This window comes from Rhinichthys klamathensis, unplaced genomic scaffold, assembly GCF_029890125.1.
Source record: "Rhinichthys klamathensis goyatoka isolate OS25496 unplaced genomic scaffold, OSU_Roscu_1.1 h1tg000041l_1, whole genome shotgun sequence".
Classification (NCBI taxonomy): domain Eukaryota; kingdom Metazoa; phylum Chordata; class Actinopteri; order Cypriniformes; family Leuciscidae; genus Rhinichthys; species Rhinichthys klamathensis.
In genome coordinates this window covers 191,618-215,000 of record NW_026606588.1, presented here as the reverse complement: position 1 = coordinate 215,000, position 23,383 = coordinate 191,618, and the positions used below count along the sequence as shown (strand labels likewise).

Sequence of the window (23,383 nt, the reverse complement as noted above, 5' to 3'; positions counted from 1 at the left end):
TCGGCCAGCCCTCATCAGGATGTTCTCGCTGAAGTCTTTCTCCGGCAGGCAGAGCGGGACGATGGGCATGTGTTCGGGAAGCGGATCCTTCAGCTCCAGGAACGCCAGATCGTTCTCCGGACCGGACGAGTAATGCTTGTGAGGCGTCCAGCTGGAGACAGCCAGCGCTGAGCTCGAGTCCCGGACCGCTGCAAGACAAGAGCACGGGCACTTAAAGGGACAGTACCAATGAAAATTAGCCCATGACTTACTCACTCTCAAAGTGCATCTATCCATTATAAAAGTGCATCTATCCATCATAAAAGTGCATCTATCCATCATAAAAGTGCATCTATCCACCATAAAAGTGCATCTGTCCATCATAAAAGTGCATCTATCCACCATAAAAGTGCATCTATCCATCATAAAAGTGCATCTATCCATCATAAAAGTGCATCTATCCATCATAAAAGTGCATCTATCCATCATAAAAGTGCATCTATCCATCACCGCTGTCTTATAAACACCTCAGGAACTGTGGACACTTGTGGAAGAGTTCAACATGATGAGGAGATGATCAGTGTAACTCCACAACAACTACAGAAATGTCTCCGCTAACATTCAGAAACGTGTAAAAGTGAAGCTCTCCCTGAGTCTCTCCGTAAGGCTGCACTCGCTGCTGGTTACTCCTGACTCTGGATCAGTGAGATTGGCCTGTGTTGTTATTGCCGGAGTCTCTGAAGCTCGTGTAAAAGCTCCGCCCTCTTCTGAACAGAGGCGGAGCTAAAGCTCATTTGCATTTAAAGGGACACACACAAAAACGGCCAAAAAGGGGCAAATTTGACGAGCTATAATAAATGATCTGGTATTTTGAGCTGATATTTCACCCACATTCTGGGGACGCCATAGAATTATATTACATCTGGTGAAAAGGGGCGTAATATGTCACCTTTAAAGTCACAATTGTTATGTTGTTATGTAATAGTGCTCACCGAGAGAGACGTGGCGCTCCGGCAGTGCTGACATACACCCGGCTGACGTCAGCACTGACCTACGACCCAACACCACCCCGTGACAGATGACATCACCGCTGCCGTTCACGAACCGCACCTGCACACATCATCATCATCATCAAGTGCCCTTCTGATTGGCTGAGTGTGGTGTCCTGCGCTAGGGATGCTGGGTAACCGGTCGGTTCTCACCTCCCACGGGCAGCGTCCATCAGGACAGAAGCTGGACGTCTCCGTCGTCCCACACGGGTTCTGAACTGAGAACATGGAGGAGGTCAGTGTCACATGTTCCACACTATGCAAATGAGCCACAGCAACGCAGCCAATGAGAAGACAGCGGTACCGTTTGGCGTGCAGCTCCTGCCGTTGCTGTGAAGCTTGAATCCGCGCGTGCAGAAGCATCGATACGCGCCCGCCGCGGGTCTGCAGAAGTGCTCGCATGCTAGCGGCCCGGCAGACAGACACTGGGACTTATCTGCAGAACAGCATCATGAAGCATCTGACACACTGAATGTGTCCATCATGTTCACTAGCATCACTGTAGGGGCTTTCGCACCGGGTAGTTCTAGGAACGAGCCTCCAGGACGGTTCCCCGAGAGCTAATGGTTCCCACAGGAACGTTCTCCTGGTTGCGTTCACTCCGCCAGTACGAACTCTGAAGTGACGTGAGACACATGCTCGTTGTGGAGACTCTTATTTTGACGGCGCTGAGAACGACTGAGCTCACAGTGCTCACATTCTCCTGTTCATTAGCGTACGATCTGTCTAATACGCTATTATATAGAACTGTTATACATAGAAAGTAGACAGTAATGAAGAGTTATTAGCGTATGCCGTTGATGTCCAGTGTTGCTGAGCAGAAATACATCATCATGTTTCTCTCGGTCCCTCAAAGTGGATTGGGTTTTCTCCTCAGTGTAAAGATTAAGAGCTCCATCTATCTCTGTTTTACATGTTCGTAGAGTTAGTGTGGAGTAAATATATAGGCTATAATCTGTGTGTGTACACAGCCTTTTTAAAAATGGCGTGTGCTGGTGTTTCGCGTGCGTTCGGCCAATCAGAGAACACTAACGTCACTGTAGTTCCATAGCGCTGGTTTAGACCGACTCTGAAGGAGTAAATTAGTTCCTCTAAAGGAGTTCCCAGAGCTGAAATCGTTCCCAGTACCTGGGGTGCGCACGCGCCGGCATCCGGGAACTTACGCTAATAGTTCTAGGAACTATGAAAGGTTCCTCCGGTGTGAAAGCCCCTGTTCACTCGTGTAAATGATCTCGTTCACCGGTTTGGCAGTCGGCGCCGATGTACATGTCGGAGCAGGTGCAGGTGTAGCCGCCGATCCCGTCCTTACACACTCCGCTGTGTTTACACGGACCCGAGCTGCACTGATCCCCGTCTGAGAACGGGAAGAACGGCAGGAAAATATGAAGCTGAAACGGAGATCCGTTAAAGAGAACAATACAATACTGTGTAAAAGTAAAGAATTGAACAATGATAAATAGTGTAAAGACAGGTTAAAGCTACACCGCTCTGGCACAAAAGTCACTGTTTGGTAATGGTTAAGAGTCTATGACTGGATAATTATTGCAGTACCGCGATGACATCACGGTTTTCTCCAGAGCGATTATATGAATGAATTAAATAAATAACTTTTTAAGAACAAAAATGAACCATCACTGAACTTACTTAAGCTGGACTGTGACGCTATTTTCTTCTAGAAACAAACTTTGTTATTTTCATGTTATCTCTGTAAAGCTGCTTGAAACACTATTTTGAAACAATAGAAATTTCCCTATTTAAATACAAACAGTGACTTTTTTTGTTGGACCAGGCAGGCAGTGTATATGCTATTATATAATAGTCATTTAATTTAATTCCAGTTATGATAAAAGTTTCTAAAGGTCACTTACCATAGTATTTGGTCCAGAAGTCATTCTTTGCAGGGAAATAAAAAGAGTTGAAATTGTTTCAGCAGCATTTAGTTAAATTACTTTTAAAAATAAATAAAAACATAATTATAAGTCATAATTTTGACATGAAAGGTGGAATTTATGACAGAAATTTACCATTACGACATTTTAATGTCATTATGAATTGGTAGGCTATGTCATAATGTCGATGTTCATGTCATAATTGCGATTTATGAAAGCATTTCTTTTCTAATGGAATGGAATGGGAGGAGTCAATTAGCCCACGCTAAAGCAAAAGAGCGCGAAATTCAGACATCCCAGAATAATAAGATCTCTCTCACATCAGCGTGACAGCGTCACTCAGAAGAAAACAGCAGCCTGTCCTGTAATCTGCCACTGGTGAGTCCTTCATTATCCGAGCCTGTGATCTATTTTCATATAACATCAACTTTATACGCACTAGTGGTGATGGGAGTAAAGAAAAGGTGTTTTTGTTGTTGTAACGTTAAACATCACGCGTTGAACAGACTTCCATTCGCCTCGTCTGCTGTTTCAGGTTCACGCACCGCGTTTTAAAAATGTTTAACTTTTAAAACACGGGAACTCTTTTACATTTTGATCGCGTTATAAAACCACAAGCTCGTTCTGTGTGAACGGCTCTCCAGTTTAAAGCCCTCGTTACCTGTCCCGGCCAGCAGGAGGTGCTGTCGGTCAGCACGCTTCAATAAACCTGTTATTGATTCAAAGAGCTGATAGTAAGGTGTTCGTTAAATTGATAAAATAAGTTTATATGTGCTGTTCACACTTTACAATGTGACCTTGTAAATGTATAGTTTTAAGAAGTAATTAAATAAAATTGTTATGCATTCGTTTAACCCTAGCAAAATTGTTTTAGAAGCTGTGCTGTATCTAAACACAGAAACTACATGTTGTTTAGATACCTGTGTTCATTACCTACACTATTATTGTATTAGCACCCCAACAAAAAAAGTCAACAAGTAGCCGCATTTCCATTGCAGATTTGCACAAAACTTTTGCGAGATTTTGTAAATGTCGATAAAAAACTATTGTGAAAAGACGACGTTTTCATTAACCGATGTTATATATGCAACTAAAAGGTTATTTTTTCCTCACGCTATAAGTAGTCACGTATATCCCAGCCACAGCACTAGCTATTATTTTTAATGGAAGGAGTCGAGACTGTGGCATTTCTTTGTTGTATAGAATCCAGTATTCCCGCAATTTATTTGTCTTTAATGAGTTTAATGAAGAACTGTCTCGTCTTCTGTCCAAACATACGGCGCCATCTTTAAAGAACGATCGAATGTTACGTAGACCATGTGACCTGTAAATGCGAAAAAACTGTTTCCATTGCAGCTTTGCGAAATATTCCTTTTTCGAAGTGCCTGAAAAACCTAATGCGAGCGTAAAAACTTTTTTGCGATATTTGAGTTTTTCGGAAATGTAGGTGTTTCCACTGGGCGTATTTTCAATTCGGAATTTCAATTTGCGCAATTTGACGGGAAATGTAACCGCGGTTATTGGTGTGTGGTGATCATCAGCTGTCGTACTGTCTTCTGGTCGTCTTCGAAGTATTCCCGGGCCTCTTCTTTACTGCACTTCTCCTCAAGACACTCGCGCTCCAGGTTCCCCGGCAGGATCTCCTCCAGCAGAAACACATTAGCCCGTCTGGAGCGCAGGAGCAGTGAATGCGCCCGCCGGTGAGACCGAAACACTGGAAAACACGCTCAGATGATCATGACCACGAACACCATCCCAGCTAGCAAGGGCTAGCGCGTTTCCCAAAAGCATCGTTGGGCCAACTATGACCGCAATTTCCATTGAACTCTATTGGTAACGACGGAACTTGCGACCATAGTTGGCTTGGGGAAACGCACCCCAGATATGATCTAAGAACAGTTGCTTTTAAATGTTCTGAAACAAGCAACATTTAAAAAACGCTGATGAACGTCCAACTTACATGGTTCAGAAAAAAGTTAAATGAACGATAAATAATGTGCACACATTTTCAGAACGCTATTAAAGACTAGATATCTTTGAACAAACGTTCTGTTAACTTTACTGGAAGAGCGTTTGTTCGTAACTTCAAGAATTTATACTTCGTTCATGGCACGTGTTTTTCTGAAATGTTTTAGTTTGACGTTTGTTTAACGTTTTTAAATGTTACTACTTGTTTCAGATCAGTAAAATTCTCATAACGTTTGCCAAATGATCAAATGGAAAGTTTCCTTAATGTTTCAATAAGCAGGAAAAAAAAAGTTTTTCAAACCTGGACGTTTGATAGCTTTTCAAAACTTATTATGAACATTAGCAAAACGTTCTTAGGTTAGCTGGACTGATGATTGTTCTCTCACCCGTGCGATGATCCTCCGACAACACATGATGAATGATCAGCGTGAAGAACAGCACACGACATATCAGTGATTCCATCACGATCAATCAGCAGAAGCTCCTGACACCTGTCAGTCACGGATCATCAGCCCGTCTGTAGCTCCGCCCACAATCAATACAGCCAATAACTATCCTCAAAGCTCTTCCTCAGGATACGTGAAGCATTAACAGAAAATAATGCGATGTTGACGTTCCAGCTGTGATTAACTCTGTTGAACGAGCATTCGTTGATGTGTTGTCGTGTGGTAAAAGGCAAACTTGCGATGCTTGTTTGTGTGTGCTCAGCGTGTGTGTATCTGGACTCTAGTCTGTCAACATGACCTCTGAACTCTTCATCTGTGTGTTTGTCAACGCATCCAGAGCCTCCACACACACACTGATGTTAATGTACTGTCTTTATCCAATTGATTTGTCTAATGTATTTGAATTGATGAAGTTAGCAACTTTTGGGAAGTAGGTAAAACTCAAAAACATCTCATGCCAAAAGGAAACAAGTTGAGATTTTTTACAAGTGTACGGCTGCCAACTTTAATTCTTGTCAGGAAACTTTATACAATAAGAATATGACAGAAACGGCTCATAAAATCAACTGTGTTGTCTTTATTTAAACTGTAAATCTCATTTGGATAAGAGTCAACATGAAACAGCATTGACAAATCGCTTTACCTCCATTATGTGACAAGATTTAACTTAAAATATTATATTGTATAATTATAGTTATTATTTCATCAATGATGATTTGATTGAATAGGTTCATAAGTGGAGTAAGTTACATTTATATGAAAATGAAAGATTATGAAGACAAAAATGGTTTTCTGTAGAATCCCAGCCAACGGGGAACGTTTTCAGGACCTCCTGGCAAGATTATGAACAACGTTCTTCCAGTAACATGAACATTTGTTCAAAGTTATGTGCTCTTTAATAATCTTCTCAAAACATTCGCATAAAAACAATCGTTCATTAAAAGTTTTTTAAATGTTACTGCTCAAAGAACATTCAAAAGTAACTCCCATAATGTTTCCAAAATCATGAAATGGAATATGTTCCCTTAAAGGAGTAGTTCTTTTTAAAAGGAAAATTAGCCCATGATTTACTTCTCGCCCTCACGCCATCCTAAGTGTAGCATTCTTCTTTCAGACGCATGGCTTCGCTTCAGAAGGCCTTTATTACCCCATAGCTGTCAACACTCCCGTTTTTCCCGGACTCCTCCCGGTTTGTTATTTCTCCCGGGAAACTCCCGTAATTTGCATGGCCCAAACTCCTTTATGAATAATTGGACCAATATGTTTGTCTAATGTTGACCAGTTGTCAGATCTTGTATTAAATGCATTATATTCACACAATCCACACACCATATTCAATTTCAACCCGTTTGTCATCTCAACCTGGCAACCTATAACCCAGTTGCGCAGTCGCGGAAAGCTCAACCCGAAAGCGAGCACCACACACTTTTATGATGGATAGATGCACTTTTATGAGCTTCAATCTGTTCAAATTCACTGCCATTATAAAGCTTGGAAGAGAAATTTTTTAATATAACTGATTGTATTCGTCTGAAAGAAGAGTGTCATACACCTAGGATGGCTTGAGGGAGAGTAAATCATGGGCTGACTTTCATTTTAAAGTAAACTACTCTTTTAACATTTGCATGGCTAAAAAAACAGACATTTTCAGGGACCATTCAGAAATAACGTTTTAATAACTATATAGGAACGTTAGCAAATCATTCTTAGAATATGTTTTTGTTAGCTGGGATAAACCATCAACATGAATTAAGGCCGTGTCGTAGTTGATTCACGTCGACTCGGATAGATCCGCGTCAGACTCTTCGCACAGGCGTCTTCCGAAGCAGCTCTCGCTTTGCTTTGGGCTTCGCCGAAGCTCCCATCTGTGGCATGACTTTAGCCATGGCGTTGTTGATCCACTGGATGTACTTGGAAACCTGCGTGTAGACGCCGTACTTGCCCTTGCGTGCGCATCCCTCGCCCCAGCTCACCACGCCCGTCACGTACCACGTGTTCTTGTAGCGCGTCACATGCGGGCCGCCGCTATCGCCCTGACACGCGTCTTTCTCCTCCTGGTCGTATCCGGCGCAGAACATGCGGCTGGAGATCCGGAACTGGCTGGACTCGATGCACGTAGCGCGGTCGACGTACGGCACCGTTAGCTTCTGGAGGACGGTGGACTGAAAGCCGCCCTCGCGCACGCGACCGAAGCCGCTAACCATGCCGCTCTCCTGGGCCATTAGCACGCGCTCCGCGAAGTCGTGCTCCGGGAGGCATGCGGGGATGATGTAGTCGGTGAACGCGATGGGCTTGCTGAGCTTAATGAGGGCGATGTCGTTGTGGTAGGTATTCGCCATGAAGTTCTTGTGGATCAGAATCTCGTCTACGTCGTGGATGACCTCACGACCCTCTTTGACCAGCGTGTCAAACTCACCTGACAGAAAGACACAAACGCTAATGAAAACGCCCAAGAACTGATCGAATGTAAATGTGTGCCTTGATTGCAATGCAAGTTAGATAAAAGCGTCTGCCAAAATGCAAACATGTAAATAGGTGTACCCTTCGCAGGGAGTTTGATTGACAGGCATTCTGACCAATCTTAATCCGCCGAATCCGCCATTTTTGTCCGACAAGAGAGTAGATTAACGTCGGTGGACTTGAACTTGAGAAACGGTGTGTACTGACATCTTTCCACGGTTGAAACAACATTCCTTCTGATGTTTATTAGAAGGACGAGATGATCGGTTCTAGAGCAGCTTTAACTGAGGCGATCTGTCAGACACATTAAAGCAGTGGCGTAGGTTTGAGTTTGAAATTGGAGGGGACGGAGACATCAATGTATAAATATATTTTAAGTTTTGATCAAAATTATTGCTAGGGATATATCAGTGTCACTGGATATTGGTAGGGACACGTCCCTAGCGTCCCTACTAAATTATACGCCCCTGCATTAAAGTGTCACAAAACTGTATTTAATGTTTAAATTTCTTTAAAAATGACCAAATGTGAAAGTTGAAACTTTGTTTGATATCAAAAGTAAGCTGGTCTGTCCTGTGTCAGTGTGTTGTCGGTGTGCGCGAGAACATGATGTGGCGTGAGAGAGGCGTGGCTTGTCGGACATAGCAACAGTAAATAAAGGAGGCGGGTCTTTGCGAACTGTCAATTGCGTCTCCTAGACAGCAAGTTTGTTAGTTTTTAGTATGAATACTTCCGCTAAAATGGATCAGGGATTTTTATGACATCACTGCGGACTTCAGCTTCTCATCACATCTTCTGTCCAATCAAACGCTAAAGCCCCGCCCCCTCTGCTATAAACACCACCTGGCCGAAGCGAGTGTTGATGCGTCACAGAGCAGTGTGTGTTAGAGTGTGTGTTCGGTCGCTCAAGCGCTCCAGTTTTATTCCGTTTTCCAACTGTCCGCTGGTTAGGAATGAAATGGCTAGAATTATTCACATCTACTGTTGAATCCAGCGATCATCAGCGCTCGGATCCGCTTCCATGGTGCTGTCAGTCTGTGAGCTAAACTAAATGCTATTGGCTGTTTGAAAAGGGGGAGGAGCCATTCAATATGTCCCGCCTTAGCTTCCTGTTTCAGTGGAAATTACATCAACGCATCATCAAACAAAGCTGCGCGTCCCGAGAGACTTCAGTGGGCCTTCACGTAAGAACTGAACTGATCACGTAAGGTTCTTTGGGGAACCAAAAATGGTTGCGAAAACCCCTTTTTCTAAATGGGACCGTTGATATAGAGAAGGAGAAACAACACCAACAAACAATACTGCTGTTAATTTGAAGAATATCATTCAGCTATTTTGTGCATAAAATGTGCATGAAAATATGTTGAAGTTTAAGAAGTTTAAGAGAGATGCTCCTATAAAAGGCCGTACCTAAAACCACCCTGGTGGAGAGCGACTCGTTCATACAGTGAGCGGCCGACAGAATGAAGTGCTGGTTCAAGATGGTGCCGCCACAGAAGCCGATGTTGTTTTCATTAATGAGAAGAGCCTGAGAAAGCGTCCCACGTCAACAATAACAGACCAAAACTGGCATATTTCATGTCTCCAAGAGCTCAAGTACAGTATCATGCGCAGGGTTTGAAATTAACACCCGCCAACTCGCCAAATGCTAGCGTAAATGTGTTAAACACAGCGTATTGTGCGGAGTCTGAACACACTCGTCACTACACAACAAATAACGGCACACTTGTTCATTTGCATCGAAGCAATAGCGGAGATTAAAAAACATAATAATATGCCGATCGTTGGCTTGGGGGACTAGCTGTGATGTAGCTAATCTGTATAATCTGGTTTATTTCTTCTTTTTTTCCCTTTTTGGCTAGTAGAAGTTCTGAAAAGCTGGTAACTTAAAAATGTAGAAGCCAAATTGGCCGGCGAGTGAAAAAGTTAAGGTTTAACTTTATTCTGATGGTCCCTTTTACACATTCTGTTGACTACGAGTAACGCTGCATGTCTAGAACTCTCTTCAGTGTTAGTAGAGCATTGGTAGAGCATTGGTAGAGCATTAGTCGAGCATTGGTAGAGCATTGGTAGAGCATTAGTAGAGCATTGGTAGAGCATTGGTAGAGCATTGGTAGAGCATTAGTAGAGCATTGGTAGAGCATTGGTAGAGCATTGGTAGAGCATTAGTAGAGCATTGGTAGAGCATTAGTAGAGCATTGGTAGAGCATTGGTAGAGCATTGGTAGAGCATTGGTAGAGCATTAGTAGAGCATTGGTAGAGCATTGGTAGAGCATTAGAAGAGCATTGGTAGAGCATTGGTAGAGCATTGGTAGAGCATTGGTAGAGCATTGGTAGAGCATTGGTAGAGCATTGGTAGAGCATTGGTAGAGCATTGGTAGAGCATTAGTAGAGCATTGGTAGAGCATTAGTAGAGCATTGGTAGAGCATTAGTAGAGCATTGGTAGAGCATTGGTAGAGCATTGGTAGAGCATTAGTAGAGCATTGGTAGAGCATTGGTAGAGCATTGGTAGAGCATTGGTAGAGCATTAGTAGAGCATTGGTAGAGCATTGGTAGAGCATTGGTAGAGCATTAGTAGAGCATTGGTAGAGCATTAGTAGAGCATTGGTAGAGCATTGGTAGAGCATTGGTAGAGCATTGGTAGAGCATTGGTAGAGCATTGGTAGAGCATTAGTAGAGCATTGGTAGAGCATTGGTAGAGCATTGGTAGAGCATTGGTAGAGCATTAGTAGAGCATTAGTAGAGCATTGGTAGGGTTAGAATAAGTTGACATGTAGTTGCAAAGTTACTTATGGTCAACAGAAGGTTTAAAAGGGACCATCAAAATAAAGTGTAATCAAAGTTAATGTCAAACCCTGGTCATGCACAAGAAGAGTGCGTGTGTGTGTGTGTGTGTGTGTGTGTGTGTACCTGCCACGGACACTCTCCAGGAGGACACTCCACACCGTTGACGATTCTCGTGAGTCCTCCGGAGGATTCGGGCAGAAGCGGCTCCTCCTCTACGATGTCCCGCTCGTCCAGGCCGAATAAGCTCGTCTCGCTACCCGGCGGGTTTGTGGCGTTCACGGCGGACTGGACGGTGGGCTCGCCGTGCGTCTCCTCTTCGTTCTCAGTGTTGGAGATGTTTGGCGTTAGCATGAAGATGCTCCTGGTCTTCTGGGGATGAACGACGCCGCATTTGAAAGGATCTGAAACCAAAGGGTTATTTAACCCTCACGTCCTGGAACACATCCCTCCCTCGCGGGTCAAAATCACCCGAAGCCCTACTTTTTTTTGGGTCCTTTTTTAACTAACCTTTAAATTACTATATTTAGTCAATAAGTAAATAGTAATTTAAGCACATTCCTCACATTCTTAGATTCAAAATAACTCACAATTTCATGCATAACTCTTTTAACTCAGCTCTAAATATCTTACACTGGGAGTCTTTGACCTCTTGTGGAATATAATAATAACACATGATAGTTCATGCCTCTAGATGGGCTTATAGCTCTATATGGAGCAGAGGAGCTGTTCCGCTGGGTCCTAAAGCCAGTTTCTCTTCAGTGTGCGCTCACACACACGTGTACACATTATACACTCATTTATTGGTAAAGTTTTAGCATTTTTAGTTTGTCTGTGTGTACTGAAGCATTCCTCGCATTCCATTCATTCCTAAGGGGGTCAGATCGACCCGAGAGGGAAGGATTGTTACTTTTTAAAATTTCAATCACAAAATCCATAAAATTTTCTCCTCGAATCCATTAAATTTTGTGTATTTGTGGTTCGAATGCAACACAGTCCTAGAGTCTTGAACCCCTCTGATGAACACTCAATTTTAAATTTAAAAACAACAATTCCAGGTCAAAATGACCCGAGGGAGGGATGAAACTGGAAGATAATCGGCTGATAAACGTCTCGCTCACATCAGAACATCGTTTACCATTGGAGTGGCAGGACTTCCCGTTATCGCCCAGCTCGTAGCCTTTGGCACACGAACAAACTGCAATCTTCTCCTTCACCCTGCAGAAATGATCACAGCCTCCGTTCTCAGTCTCGCAGAGCGCAGGAATCGCTGCAGAGAAACACAGAGTTCAGCGCCGCTGGTCTGAGGTCTGTTGAGTGATCACTGAACATCGAGAGGCGCTTTACCGATCTCACAGTTGTAGCCCTTAAACCCTTGTTGGCAGAAACACGTGTACGGCCCGATCGCATCTTTACACTCGCCACCGTTGAAACACGGCCGAGACAAACACGCGTCTCCATCTGTGGAAACACAACCGCTGGGATCAAGACTTGCTTTCCCATTCAAACCAAACTGAGGCGCGGGATCGCCACAGGCACTCACCGTGATACACGTGCCAGAACTCATTCTGAGAGAGAGAAGAGAACAACAACATTAATGAGATCAACATTCATCTAATGCACACCAGAAGCATTTAGTGGCGCGTTGGTTTTTCATCGGCGTGTCATTCAGACTCCATCATTGTCAGATTTCAATGGCGTATCATTGTCTTTACAGTCCATGTGTTATTTTTAAAATGTGTTTAAACAATTTTCTTCAGATGGTTTAAACAGAAGTCAATAGTTCAACTCGTTCATGGTGAAAATAGTGGCATTTTAATTTGTAATAACGTTCTCCAATTAATTGGACGTTCATCTAACGTTTTTTAAATGTTGCTACATGTTTCAGAACGTTCAGAGAACATTCAAAAGTAACATTCCCATAATGTTTGAAGAACTTTCAGAAATAACACTTTAATAACTTAATGGGAACACTGTAAACCCGAATAAGTTGGCAAAACTCAAATAACTTGAGGTAATCAGTTACATAATTTTTTTAAGTTAAGAAATTTTACGTTTAAGTAAGCAGAACTTGCAGATTTTTATTTTGTAATCATACATTTTAATCCCTCTTGACTTGAAATATTTGAGTACGCTAATTTATATTCAACTTAATTTTCATGTAATCTCAACTTAAATATTTTTAGTAGTGGAAAATTAGCTAGATTTAACCAGCTAATTAAAAAAAAGCTACTTTTCTAATTGGTGACACAATGTTTTGATAGCATTAGCACATATAGCACTTGATAAATGTACAGCAATTTTAAACATTTTACCTACACTGTTCTCCGACCCAGCTCATGCTCCTCTCGTCACCATGATGGTAAACTCTTCTCAATTAGCGTAACAAAACATTAAACACTACTAAATCTCCGCACTTAACATTATCTGCCACAAAAAAGCATTATATAACACTTAAGTGTCATGGCAAAGCATGCTAGTAAATAGAGATCCCAGCCCAGTTTCAACTTTAAATTTAAGTTTGTGTAAATTAAAAGAAACAAGTTCATAGAACTCAAAACAATGAAACAATTCAACTTACTAAAAATGTGTCGGTTCTGTGAACTCAAAAGTAAAAAAAAAAAATCTCAATACTCATAAAAGTTAATTTGATGAAACTAATTTGTATAATTTAAGTTGGCCCTACTCAAACCAATTTTAGGGTTTACAGTGATCAAAATAACATATTTTTATTAGCTGGGATAGTAATATTAATATTTTCAAATATTTAATTCTTTTAAGTGGCACACAGTAACTGAGTGAATGTACTTATTTTCTTTAAATGGTGTGAATATACTGAGGGAATAGTGTCTATCAGTGTCAGCGTATTTTGGGCCTAGAAGTGGGAAATATGATTTCTTGAAAGACTCCAATGAAAAATAAAGGAATGACTTGAACAAACAAACCACAGACCGTCTTTTGAACATCCTCGAAGATTTCTCTGGCCTCCTCGTAGCTGCAGCGCTCCTCCACGCACTCGCGCTCCATGTTCCCCTTCTTCAGCTCCTCGAACATGGAGTTAGCGCGCCGGCGCCGGCTCAGGATCTGACTAGCATCTCGAGTGTGAAGGAAGACTGGGAAAACACATGACTTCATCATCATCATCTTTATCAACACAAAGCCTCCCTCCTCCAGGGACTGATAGCAGAGGAGTGTTGTGAAACAAACCAAGGCACAGTTAAAATCCCTCTGACACTGACTGGGCCTTAAAGAACGACAGGAACCGAGAAATCAGTGGTTCTGAAGCTTCAGTTTGCTGGATTCGAGACGGGACTCACCTTCCGAGCACAAGCCGTGCATTAGAGACAAGCACAGAAAGTTCCAGAAGACCCAAGACATGGTCGGCGTTTAGCTCTTCACGGTAGAGGATCGTTCAGAAAGCAGAGAGAAGGTCAATGAACCGAGCGCTGGGAGGGAGAGAGAGGAACGGGGGAGGAGGAACTCCTCGTTTACACACTCATATGTGTGAGGTTTCAGTTTAGAGCTGAGAGAGAGTTGGAGAAGCGGATGATCATCAGGGAATTACTTTTACAGTTACTCACAAAACAAATCAGAAGATGTGAATATGAATATTATTGTTAATATCACAGTGTTTATTCTAAATGATTTATGGGTGTTTTAATAATCTTGAATCAGAATAAGTTCGTCTTGCAGCATCTCTTCTCTTCTCTGATGATGTGGGCGGGGCTATAACCTGTCACTCACATGAGATCAGCCAATAGCAAACCACAACCATCCAATCAATTCCCCACAGACACAATCAAGCCCCGCCCACATGTGTTCTCGTTCCAGAAGCGTTTCACTCGATATACGACACAATAGAGGAGAAGACCAGTGTAACGCCACTTTTGAGACAGTATGTCTCAATAAAGCCACATTTCCATTACAGATTTGCGCAAAACTTTCGCGATATTTTTAAAACGTCGATAAAAAAAACTATTGTGAAATGACGGCGTTTCCATTAAAGGTGCTCTTTGCGTAATAGACGGTATTGTCTATGAGTTTGAGCACGAGTGCTCTTGTAAAATTTGGTTGCAATCTGAAACATCACCACTTGAGGCCGCTAAAAGTTACGTAGAGCACCTTTAAACGAGGTTATGCGACTGAAACGTGAATTTTTTCCTCTCATGATGAATCATTATAAACAGTAGGTATGTCAGTAGGTTAACGTATATCTCAGCCGCCGCACTAGCGTTATTATTAATGGAAGGAGTCGTAGGCGTGTTATACAACATTAATGGCAAACACAGACTCTTAAACTGAGAGCGGCTCGTATGAGGAGTTTCTCCCTCATTTCTGCTTCAAGATCTTGATTGTGGCATTTCTTAGTGGTTTAGAATCCAGTATTCCTGTAATTCTTTTGTCTTTTATGAGTTTAATAAAGAGCTGTCTCGTCTGCTACTCAAACATACATATGAAAGTGACCTGTAAATGCACAGAAACTGTTTCCATTGCAGTTTTGCAGAATATCCCTTCTTCGAACTGCCTGAAAACCTCCTCATGCGAGCGTGAAAACGTTTTTGCGAAATTGACGTGTTTCCATTGGCCGTATTTTCAATTCGCAATTTGAAGGGTAATGGAACCGCGACTAGTGATTCATATTTAGCCTACATTTATTTATTTAGCAGATGCTTTTCTCCACACAACAAGCGGTTCTGTGGTGATAAATCAAGTGAACAAAAAGCTGGTGATTTTCAGTGTTTCATGAAGAAGTTCGCAGAGATGAAGTTGGGCCGTTAACCGAAATATGTGACCAAATATTTTTTTTTTATTAGACTAATATAATGTACACAAAATGCACAGAGAGAAGAGGTCCGGCCTCGCACAGGGTCACGTCTGGTGTATGATTAGACCAGAGCAACATCTGCGCTAGAAAATCAATGCGGTTCCAGTTAATGACTGTCCAACCGTCCCTCAAACACACACAGATGACAGAAGCACACACACACAAGGCTCAGAATCACTGTTTTATTTCAAAGCTCATCTCACACTCTTAAAAATACAGTTTCTTTATTGAATCGATGGTTACTTAAACCTTTAAAATCTTAAAAATAAAGGTTCCAAAAAGGGGTTCCCCAAAGATCATTCAGTGATCCGTTCTTAAAAGAACCATTTTTTTTCTTAGTGTGAAGAACATTTTAATTATCTAAAGAACCTTTTTCCACTATAAAGAACCTTTTCTAAAAAAGACACCAGCCTTAGGTCTGTATTCCAAAGCATTCATGAATCACAACCATTTAAGTTCAGATCTGTGGGGAAGTGAGAGTTTACAGGTCAAGGACTGATCCCTGGAAGGGTCTTTGGGGCAACAGGAGATGCACTTTTATGATGGATAGATGCACTTTTATGATGGATAGATGCACTTTTATGATGGATAGATGCACTTTTATGATGGATAGATGCACTTTTATGATGGACAGATACACTTTTATGATGGACAGATGCACTTTTATGATGGATAGATGCACTTTTATGATGGATAGATGCACTTTTATGATGGACAGATACACTTTTATGATGGACAGATGCACTTTTATGATGGACAGATGCACTTTTATGATGGACAGATGCACTTTTATGATGGATAGATGCACTTTTATGATGGACAGATGCACTTTTATGATGGAGAGATGCACTTTTATGATGGACAGATGCACTTTTATGATGGATAGATGCACTTTTATGATGGATAGATGCACTTTTATGATGGACAGATGCATTTTATGATGGATAGATGCACTTTTATCATGGAGAGATGCACTTTTATCATGGAGAGATGCACTTTTATGATGGACAGATGCACTTTTATGATGGACAGATGCACTTTTATGATGGATAGATGCACTTTTATGATGGATAGATGCACTTTTATGATGGACAGATGCACTTTTATCATGGAGAGATGCACTTTTATCATGGATAGATGCACTTTTATGATGGACAGATGCACTTTTATGATGGACAGATGCACTTTTATGATGGACAGATGCACTTTTATGATGGACAGATGCACTTTTATGATGGACAGATGCACTTTTATGATGGACAGATGCACTTTTATCGTGGATAGATGCACTTTTATGATGGATAGATGCACTTTTATGATGGACAGATGCATTTTATGATGGATAGATGCACTTTTATGATGGACAGATGCACTTTAATGATGGATAGATGCACTTTTATGATGGACAGATGCACTTTTATGATGGACAGATGTACTTTTATGATGGATAGATGCACTTTTATGATGGACAGATGCACTTTTATGATGGATAGATGCACTTTTATGATGGACAGATGCACTTTTATGATGGACAGATGCACTTTTATGATGGACAGATGCACTTTTATCATGGATAGATGCACTTTTATCATGGATAGATGCACTTTTATGATGGATAGATGCACTTTTATGATAGATAGATGCACTTTATGATGGATAGATGCACTTTTAGGATGGACAGATGCACTTTTATGATGGATAGATGCACTTTTATCATGGACAGATGCACTTTTATGATGGACAGATGCACTTTTATGATGGATAGATGCACTTTTATCATGGATAGATGCACTTTTATCATGTATAGATGCACTTTTATCATGGATAGATGCACTTTTATCATGGATAGATGCACTTTTATGATGGATAGATGCACTTTTATCATGGATAGATGCACTTTTATCATGGATAGATGCACTTTTATGATGGATAGATGCACTTTTATGATGGATAGATGCACTTTATGATGGATAGATGCACTTTTATGATGGACAGATGCACTTTTATGATGGATAGATGCACTTTTATCATGGATAGATGCACTTTTGTCATGGATAGATGCACTTTTATGATGATAGATGCACTTTTATGATGGACAGATGCACTTTTATGATGGATAGATGCACTTTTATCATGGACAGATGCACTTTTATGATGGATAGATGCACTTTTATCATGGATAGATGCACTTTTATGATGGATAGATGCACTTTTATGATGGATAGATGCACTTTTATCATGGATAGATGCACTTTTATGATGGATAGATGCACTTTTATCATGGATAGATGCACTTTTATCATGGATAGATGCACTTTTATCACTGATAGATGCACTTTTATGATGGACAGATACACTTTTATGATGGACAGATGCACTTTTATCATGGATAGATGCACTTTTATGATGGATAGATGCACTTTTATCATGGATAGATGCACTTTTATGATGGATAGATGCACTTTTATTATGGATAGATGCACTTTTATGATGGATAGATGCATTTTTATGATTGATAGATGCACTTTTATGGACTTCGAAACAGAAACATCCATTTACTGCCATTATAAAGCTTGGAAGAGCCAGGACATTTTTTAATATAACTGATTGTGTTCGTCTGAAGAGGAATGTCATATACACCTAGGATGGCTTGAGGGCGAGTAAATCATGGGCTAATTTCATCTTTGGGTGAACTATCCCTTTAACAGGTCAAGAACTGATCCCTAAAAGGGTCTTTGGGGAACGGGAAGTGCTTCTTCAGTGGCGAAACCTTTAACCTTGGGTAAAGACAACAGGAGACCCACCGATATTATTCAACCCCTCAACGGGAGTTTTCACAACCATTTCAATCCATTTTAAGAAGTTGGCCACTTTGGTGTAAATGCCGTAGTACCCCGGCCGATGGCAGCCTTGCCCCCACGACACGACGCCCGTGAGGAAGGAGGTTCCCTCGTAGCGCGTGACTAGCGGACTTCCGTCATGTCCTCGGCAGGACTCGTGTTCGCCCGCGATGTAGCCCGCGCAGAACATGTTAGCGGTGACGTTGACGCGGCTGCTCGACACACACTGATCTGTGGGCAGTAGCGGGAAGCTGAGCCGCTGTAGAGCGCCAGACGACGGGGCGCTCAGGCCTCGCGCCGGGTGCTTGTTGTGCCCGGCGGTCCGCTTGCTCCATCCGCTGAGCGTGTGGAAGCGTACGGCTACGAGCTCCTCCTGCGCTAGCTGTGCCGTGGGCAAGCATACGGGCACGGCGTACGCCGAGCGCTTGGGCTCTTCATGAAGCTTCAGGAGGCCAGGTCACCATCCAGTGACACGGGGTCGTAACTCTCGTGGATAACCACCGCAGAAACATCATACGCCTCCTCTGGGCCGTCCATCACATCCAGGTCATGATCACCTGAGGACAAACAACTGCTGTCAACAAAACTGGAACTGAGCTGAATAATGACACTATGGACGTTATTCACAGCAGCGCCATCTTTGATTTCTAAGGGGAATGAAAGCGAGGCTGTGAGGGATACACATACATCTCTTCAGTGGGTATTCTATTATTTAAAGGTGCAGTGTGTAAAGTTTAGTGGCATCTAGGGGTGAGGTTGCGAATTGCAACCAACAGAAGTTACGGTGGCCGACAGGGAAAGATGTCACCAGTTAAGCAATGAGGTTTCTTTACTGATAAATGAAGAAATTAGGTTTACCTAATTATTCAGTAAAATGATATATGTATATGATAACTTATTTTTCATTTTAAAGAGAACTACTCCATTAAGCAGCGAGTTACGGTGTTGTATGGGAAACACACCCCTGTACTGTATTAAACGCTGTAGAAATAAACGTGACTTGATCAGGAGTCCACACTTCAGACACCTGTGATAACCTTCAAGCGCTTCAGGTCCTTCTGATGAACGCAGTGAGCCGCTGTCACGACCCAGCCGGCGTCCAGAAGAGCTCCTCCACACACACTCTCTCCGTTATAATCTATCAGCGCCTGGAGACGGAGAACACACTCGTCATCTGATCACTTCTTCTCGTGACGCGTGACGAGCACGTTTACTGTTACCTGCCAAGGACAGTGGCCTCTGGGACAGTGAATCCCCCCCGCGAGCTGTTTTTGAGGATGATCTGTGTTTGTCGTCTGAAGCGGGATCTTTCCACATGGATATTCAACTGCAACAAATCACAGATTAAATAGAAAACGTTTGGCAAGAGAAACATTGAATGTTGAAAAGTGCCTGAAAGTTAAAGTGCCCCTATTACTTTAAAGGTTCCTAATGTTGTTTTGGCATCTCTTAAATCAGGTTTACATTCATCCAAGACCAAAAACACTTTAAGTCCCTCATAATCTGCACTGCAGCTTCAGCTCTTTCTCTCAGTGTCTGAAACGCGTCGATCGAGGATTCAGTCTCTCTAAGCCCCGCCTCTCTGAGAGCTGCTCTGCTGTGATTGGTCAGAAAGCAAACGCTCATTATCATATCTGAACCTCAGCTCTTGATCACAGTGATGTGAACAGTAACGATGGCGTGGGTTTCACCGTATCAATCTCAGAAAACAGCGTCTCCTCGACACGAACAACACGAGCCGAACTCTTCCAGTCTCAGATACACTAATGTTTGAGGGCGGAGCTAAGAGGCGGGCATTACTTTTCTTTTTTTTTTACTTTCTTTTTTTATTCATTTAGCTGACACTTTTATCCAAAGCGACTTACAATTGCTATACATGTCAGAGGTCGCACTCCTCTGGAGCAACTAGGGGTTAAGTGTCTTGCTCAGGGACACATTGGTGTCTCACAGTGGATTCGAACCCGGGTCTCTCACACCAAAGGCATGCGTCTTATCCACTGCGCCCCCTTTTTTTTTATCCATTACTTACTCTTCTGGAAACAAACTTTGTTGCATTATTTTTCTGTTATCTCTGTAAAGCTGCTTTAATACACTCTGTGTTGTAAAAAGCGCTATATAAATAAATGTGACTTGATTTGAATTGACTACATTATAGGGGCACTTTAAATAAGTTTAGTTTGGAGTATGAAAGTTTTATAAGCCTTGTGTACTTTGAGAGTTGAAGTTTATAGGTCTTTATTTATATATTCTTCCCACCTTGAGCAACACAAGACGTCCCATCAGCCCCCAGTGTGTATCCCGTGGCACAGCGACATGAGCGCCGGGGTCCCGAAGCCTCGCAGAACTGCTCACAGCCTCCGTTCACGTGAAGACACCTCAGCGTCTCCTCGAACCCTGCCCGTGGAACACATCTGTGAGCTTGCAGAAGGACACGCTGCTGGTTACCGGTCACGTTCACCCACCTTTCTCACAGTATTTTCCCTCGAACCCCTCCGGACACAGGCAGTAGTAGGTGCTCGCCAGATAAACACACGTGCCGTTGTTCTTGCACGGATTGGTCAAGCACGGCTCCTTAGCTTAGGTAGATGATTACATGTATAAATCAAGCAAATGTTTAAAAAATAAAATTGGTTTATAGTAATTCAATGCATCTTGAACTGAGATGAAACATGGAAGCTTGTTTCCACCACAGAATTAAAAATGTAATTGCGACTTTTTATCTCACAATTCAGATTTTTTTTCTCAGAATTGCGTGATATAAAGTCAGAATTGCGTAATATAAAGTCGCAATTGCAAGTTATAAAGTCTAATTCTAAGGATAAAACTTTTTTAGTCAGAATTGCATGTTTATATCTCACAATTCTGACTTTATAACACGCATTTGGGAGATATAAAGTCAGAACTGGATGATATAAAGTCACAATTGTGTGTTATAAAGTCAGAATTGTGAGATATAAACAGGCAATTCTGACTAAAAAAGTCAGTCTTTTTTACCCTTAGAATTAGACTTTATAACTCGCAATTGCGACTATATTACGCAATTCTGACTTTTTAACATGCAATTGCGACTTTATATCACGCAATTCTGACTTTCTATTACGCAATTGCTTGTTATAAAGTCAGATTTGCGAGATATAAACTCACAATTATGTGATAAAAAGTCGCAATTATCTTTTAAAATGTTTTATACTGTGGCCGAAACAAGCTTCCATATAAACAAACACCTTTTTTGAACAAACAGAACCTTTGACTTGGTCAATAAATACTGTGTTTGTTTGTTTGTTTGTTTTTTAGCAGTCCATGAGACCATGACCAGTAATGAAATCAGTTACATGATTATATAATACTATGGTCACAACTGTAGGCTACTAATAATAATGTACAATGTCAGAAAGATTCTCTCAGTGAAAAGCACGTATTTATACTAATATTTGACTACAGTTTTTGAGGAAACTATGGTGTGTCCTGTTTGTTTTTTGTGATGGGCAGCGGTGGGTCACGTTTATTTTGCCCCATACTCACCGGAGTAACTCAACCAAAACTGTTTCTGCAAAAGATAAACCAAACGAATTCGCGAAGTTATTTAAAATAATTTGTCAGATGAGTGATAATATTACATGATATCTGAGTAGGTACCGTCTTCGTGTCGTCCTCGAACACCTCGCGCGCCTCCTCGTAATCGCAGATTTCTTCGACGCACTCGCGCTCGAGGTTCCCGCGCTTCATCTCCTCAAGGAAAGAGTTCGCGCGTCTCACGCGCTGCAACACAGAACTGGCGCCATCTTTGTCAAGAAACACTGGAAACACCCGAGGAACAGAGGTAGAACAGAAGTAGTTTGATACGCAAGTTATATAACAGGCGGTCTATGTTGTTATCGATAAACGAGCAACACGAACACTCCCGATATAGAACACTGCGCGCGCGAGTCACTTCATTGATTATAACGGTTACGGGAGAGTTATATTAGTTCGTGTCGCTCGCAATTCTTACCACCGATGGATCCGTGAAATATCAGGACACACAGCAACACAACAGCACAAGTGTCCATGTTCACCTCCGGACACACGCGTGGGCAAAGTTTCCTCAGAGTCCCGATGGTGAGACTGAAATTAGCCGATCGACCGGGAGCAAAGGGCTTCTGTGTGAGATTCACTCAGACACACTGATAATGAGTAATCGAACTCATTATTGGACCAGGCTTTGATTTTAAAGTCACCATGTATTATGGAATACTGCAGCTTTATTCTTAAATGATTTATCGGTGCACATCATTATTATCATGTTTTATTCATGTTCCTGGTAATCTTGAATCAGAATAAGTTCCTCTTGCAGCATCTCTTCTCTTCTCTGATGACGAGGGCGGGGCTTTAACCTGTCACTCACATGAGATCAGCCAATAGCAAACCACAACCATCCAATCAGTTCCCCACAGACACAATCAAGCCCCGCCCACATGTGTTCTTGTTCCAGAAGCGTTTCTCTCGATATACGACACAATAGAGGAGAACAACTTTATGCTGACTTTAAAAGTCTCACACAGATTATTTTGAAACAGTACTAAACATATAATGTGAGAAACCACTTATTAGCTACTTTAATAACTACATATTATTACACCCTGGCCTGTCCTAACCAGACGCGACGCAATAAAAGGCAGCTTTTCCATGTTAATCAGAGTTCTTGTCCTAATGAGCCACGATGGCGATACTCGATAAACGTTTTTTAATTCTGCACCGTCGCCCTGGAACAACAACACAAAGTATATGGTGAATATATACTCACGAGAAACTCACAATAGTGTGGATTCCCATTGGAACGACCGAAACATTTGCACACACACACATTTATACACATCATGCATATAAACCAAATAAACACAGATAAATTTCATTCTACTGAATTGTTTATTTGTGAATGAGGTCATGAAGGCCAAAGCTTTGAGAGGTTAAAAATGTCAAACAATGAAGAAATTAGACATAATCAGACATAAATAGAGCAGCGCTCAAATTCAGAAGCTTTAACGCATCACTAGAGTAGAATTGGCCGTATGTTCGTGGATCCACTGCAGGCGTTGGAGACGCGCGTGTAGATGCCGTAGATCCCGGACTGCTTTTATCACTACCACATTTATCATGGATAGA

At 41.9% G+C, this 23,383-nt stretch overlaps 1 protein-coding gene and 1 pseudogene across 1 annotated transcript in view; both read right to left on the bottom strand.

Moving 5' to 3' along the window:
• prozb (protein Z, vitamin K-dependent plasma glycoprotein b) overlaps positions 1 to 5,501 on the bottom strand; it is a 5,811-nt gene extending 310 nt beyond the window's left edge. The window contains exons 1-8 of the mRNA XM_056246978.1: positions 5,272 to 5,501; positions 4,468 to 4,631; positions 2,897 to 2,921; positions 2,269 to 2,382; positions 1,333 to 1,464; positions 1,182 to 1,246; positions 972 to 1,089; positions 1 to 188 (exon numbers count right to left, since the gene is read on the bottom strand). The exon at positions 1 to 188 is cut by the window's left edge and continues 310 nt beyond it. Of these exons, the coding sequence (XP_056102953.1) occupies positions 1 to 188; positions 972 to 1,089; positions 1,182 to 1,246; positions 1,333 to 1,464; positions 2,269 to 2,382; positions 2,897 to 2,921; positions 4,468 to 4,631; positions 5,272 to 5,347 (882 nt within the window). The 5' untranslated portion in view covers positions 5,348 to 5,501. The remainder of the gene's footprint in view (positions 189 to 971; positions 1,090 to 1,181; positions 1,247 to 1,332; positions 1,465 to 2,268; positions 2,383 to 2,896; positions 2,922 to 4,467; positions 4,632 to 5,271) is intronic.
• Positions 5,502 to 6,988: 1,487 nt separating this feature from the next.
• Positions 6,989 to 22,363, bottom strand: LOC130082201 (ovochymase-1-like; annotated as a pseudogene).
• Between the last annotated feature and the right edge of the window lie 1,020 nt (positions 22,364 to 23,383).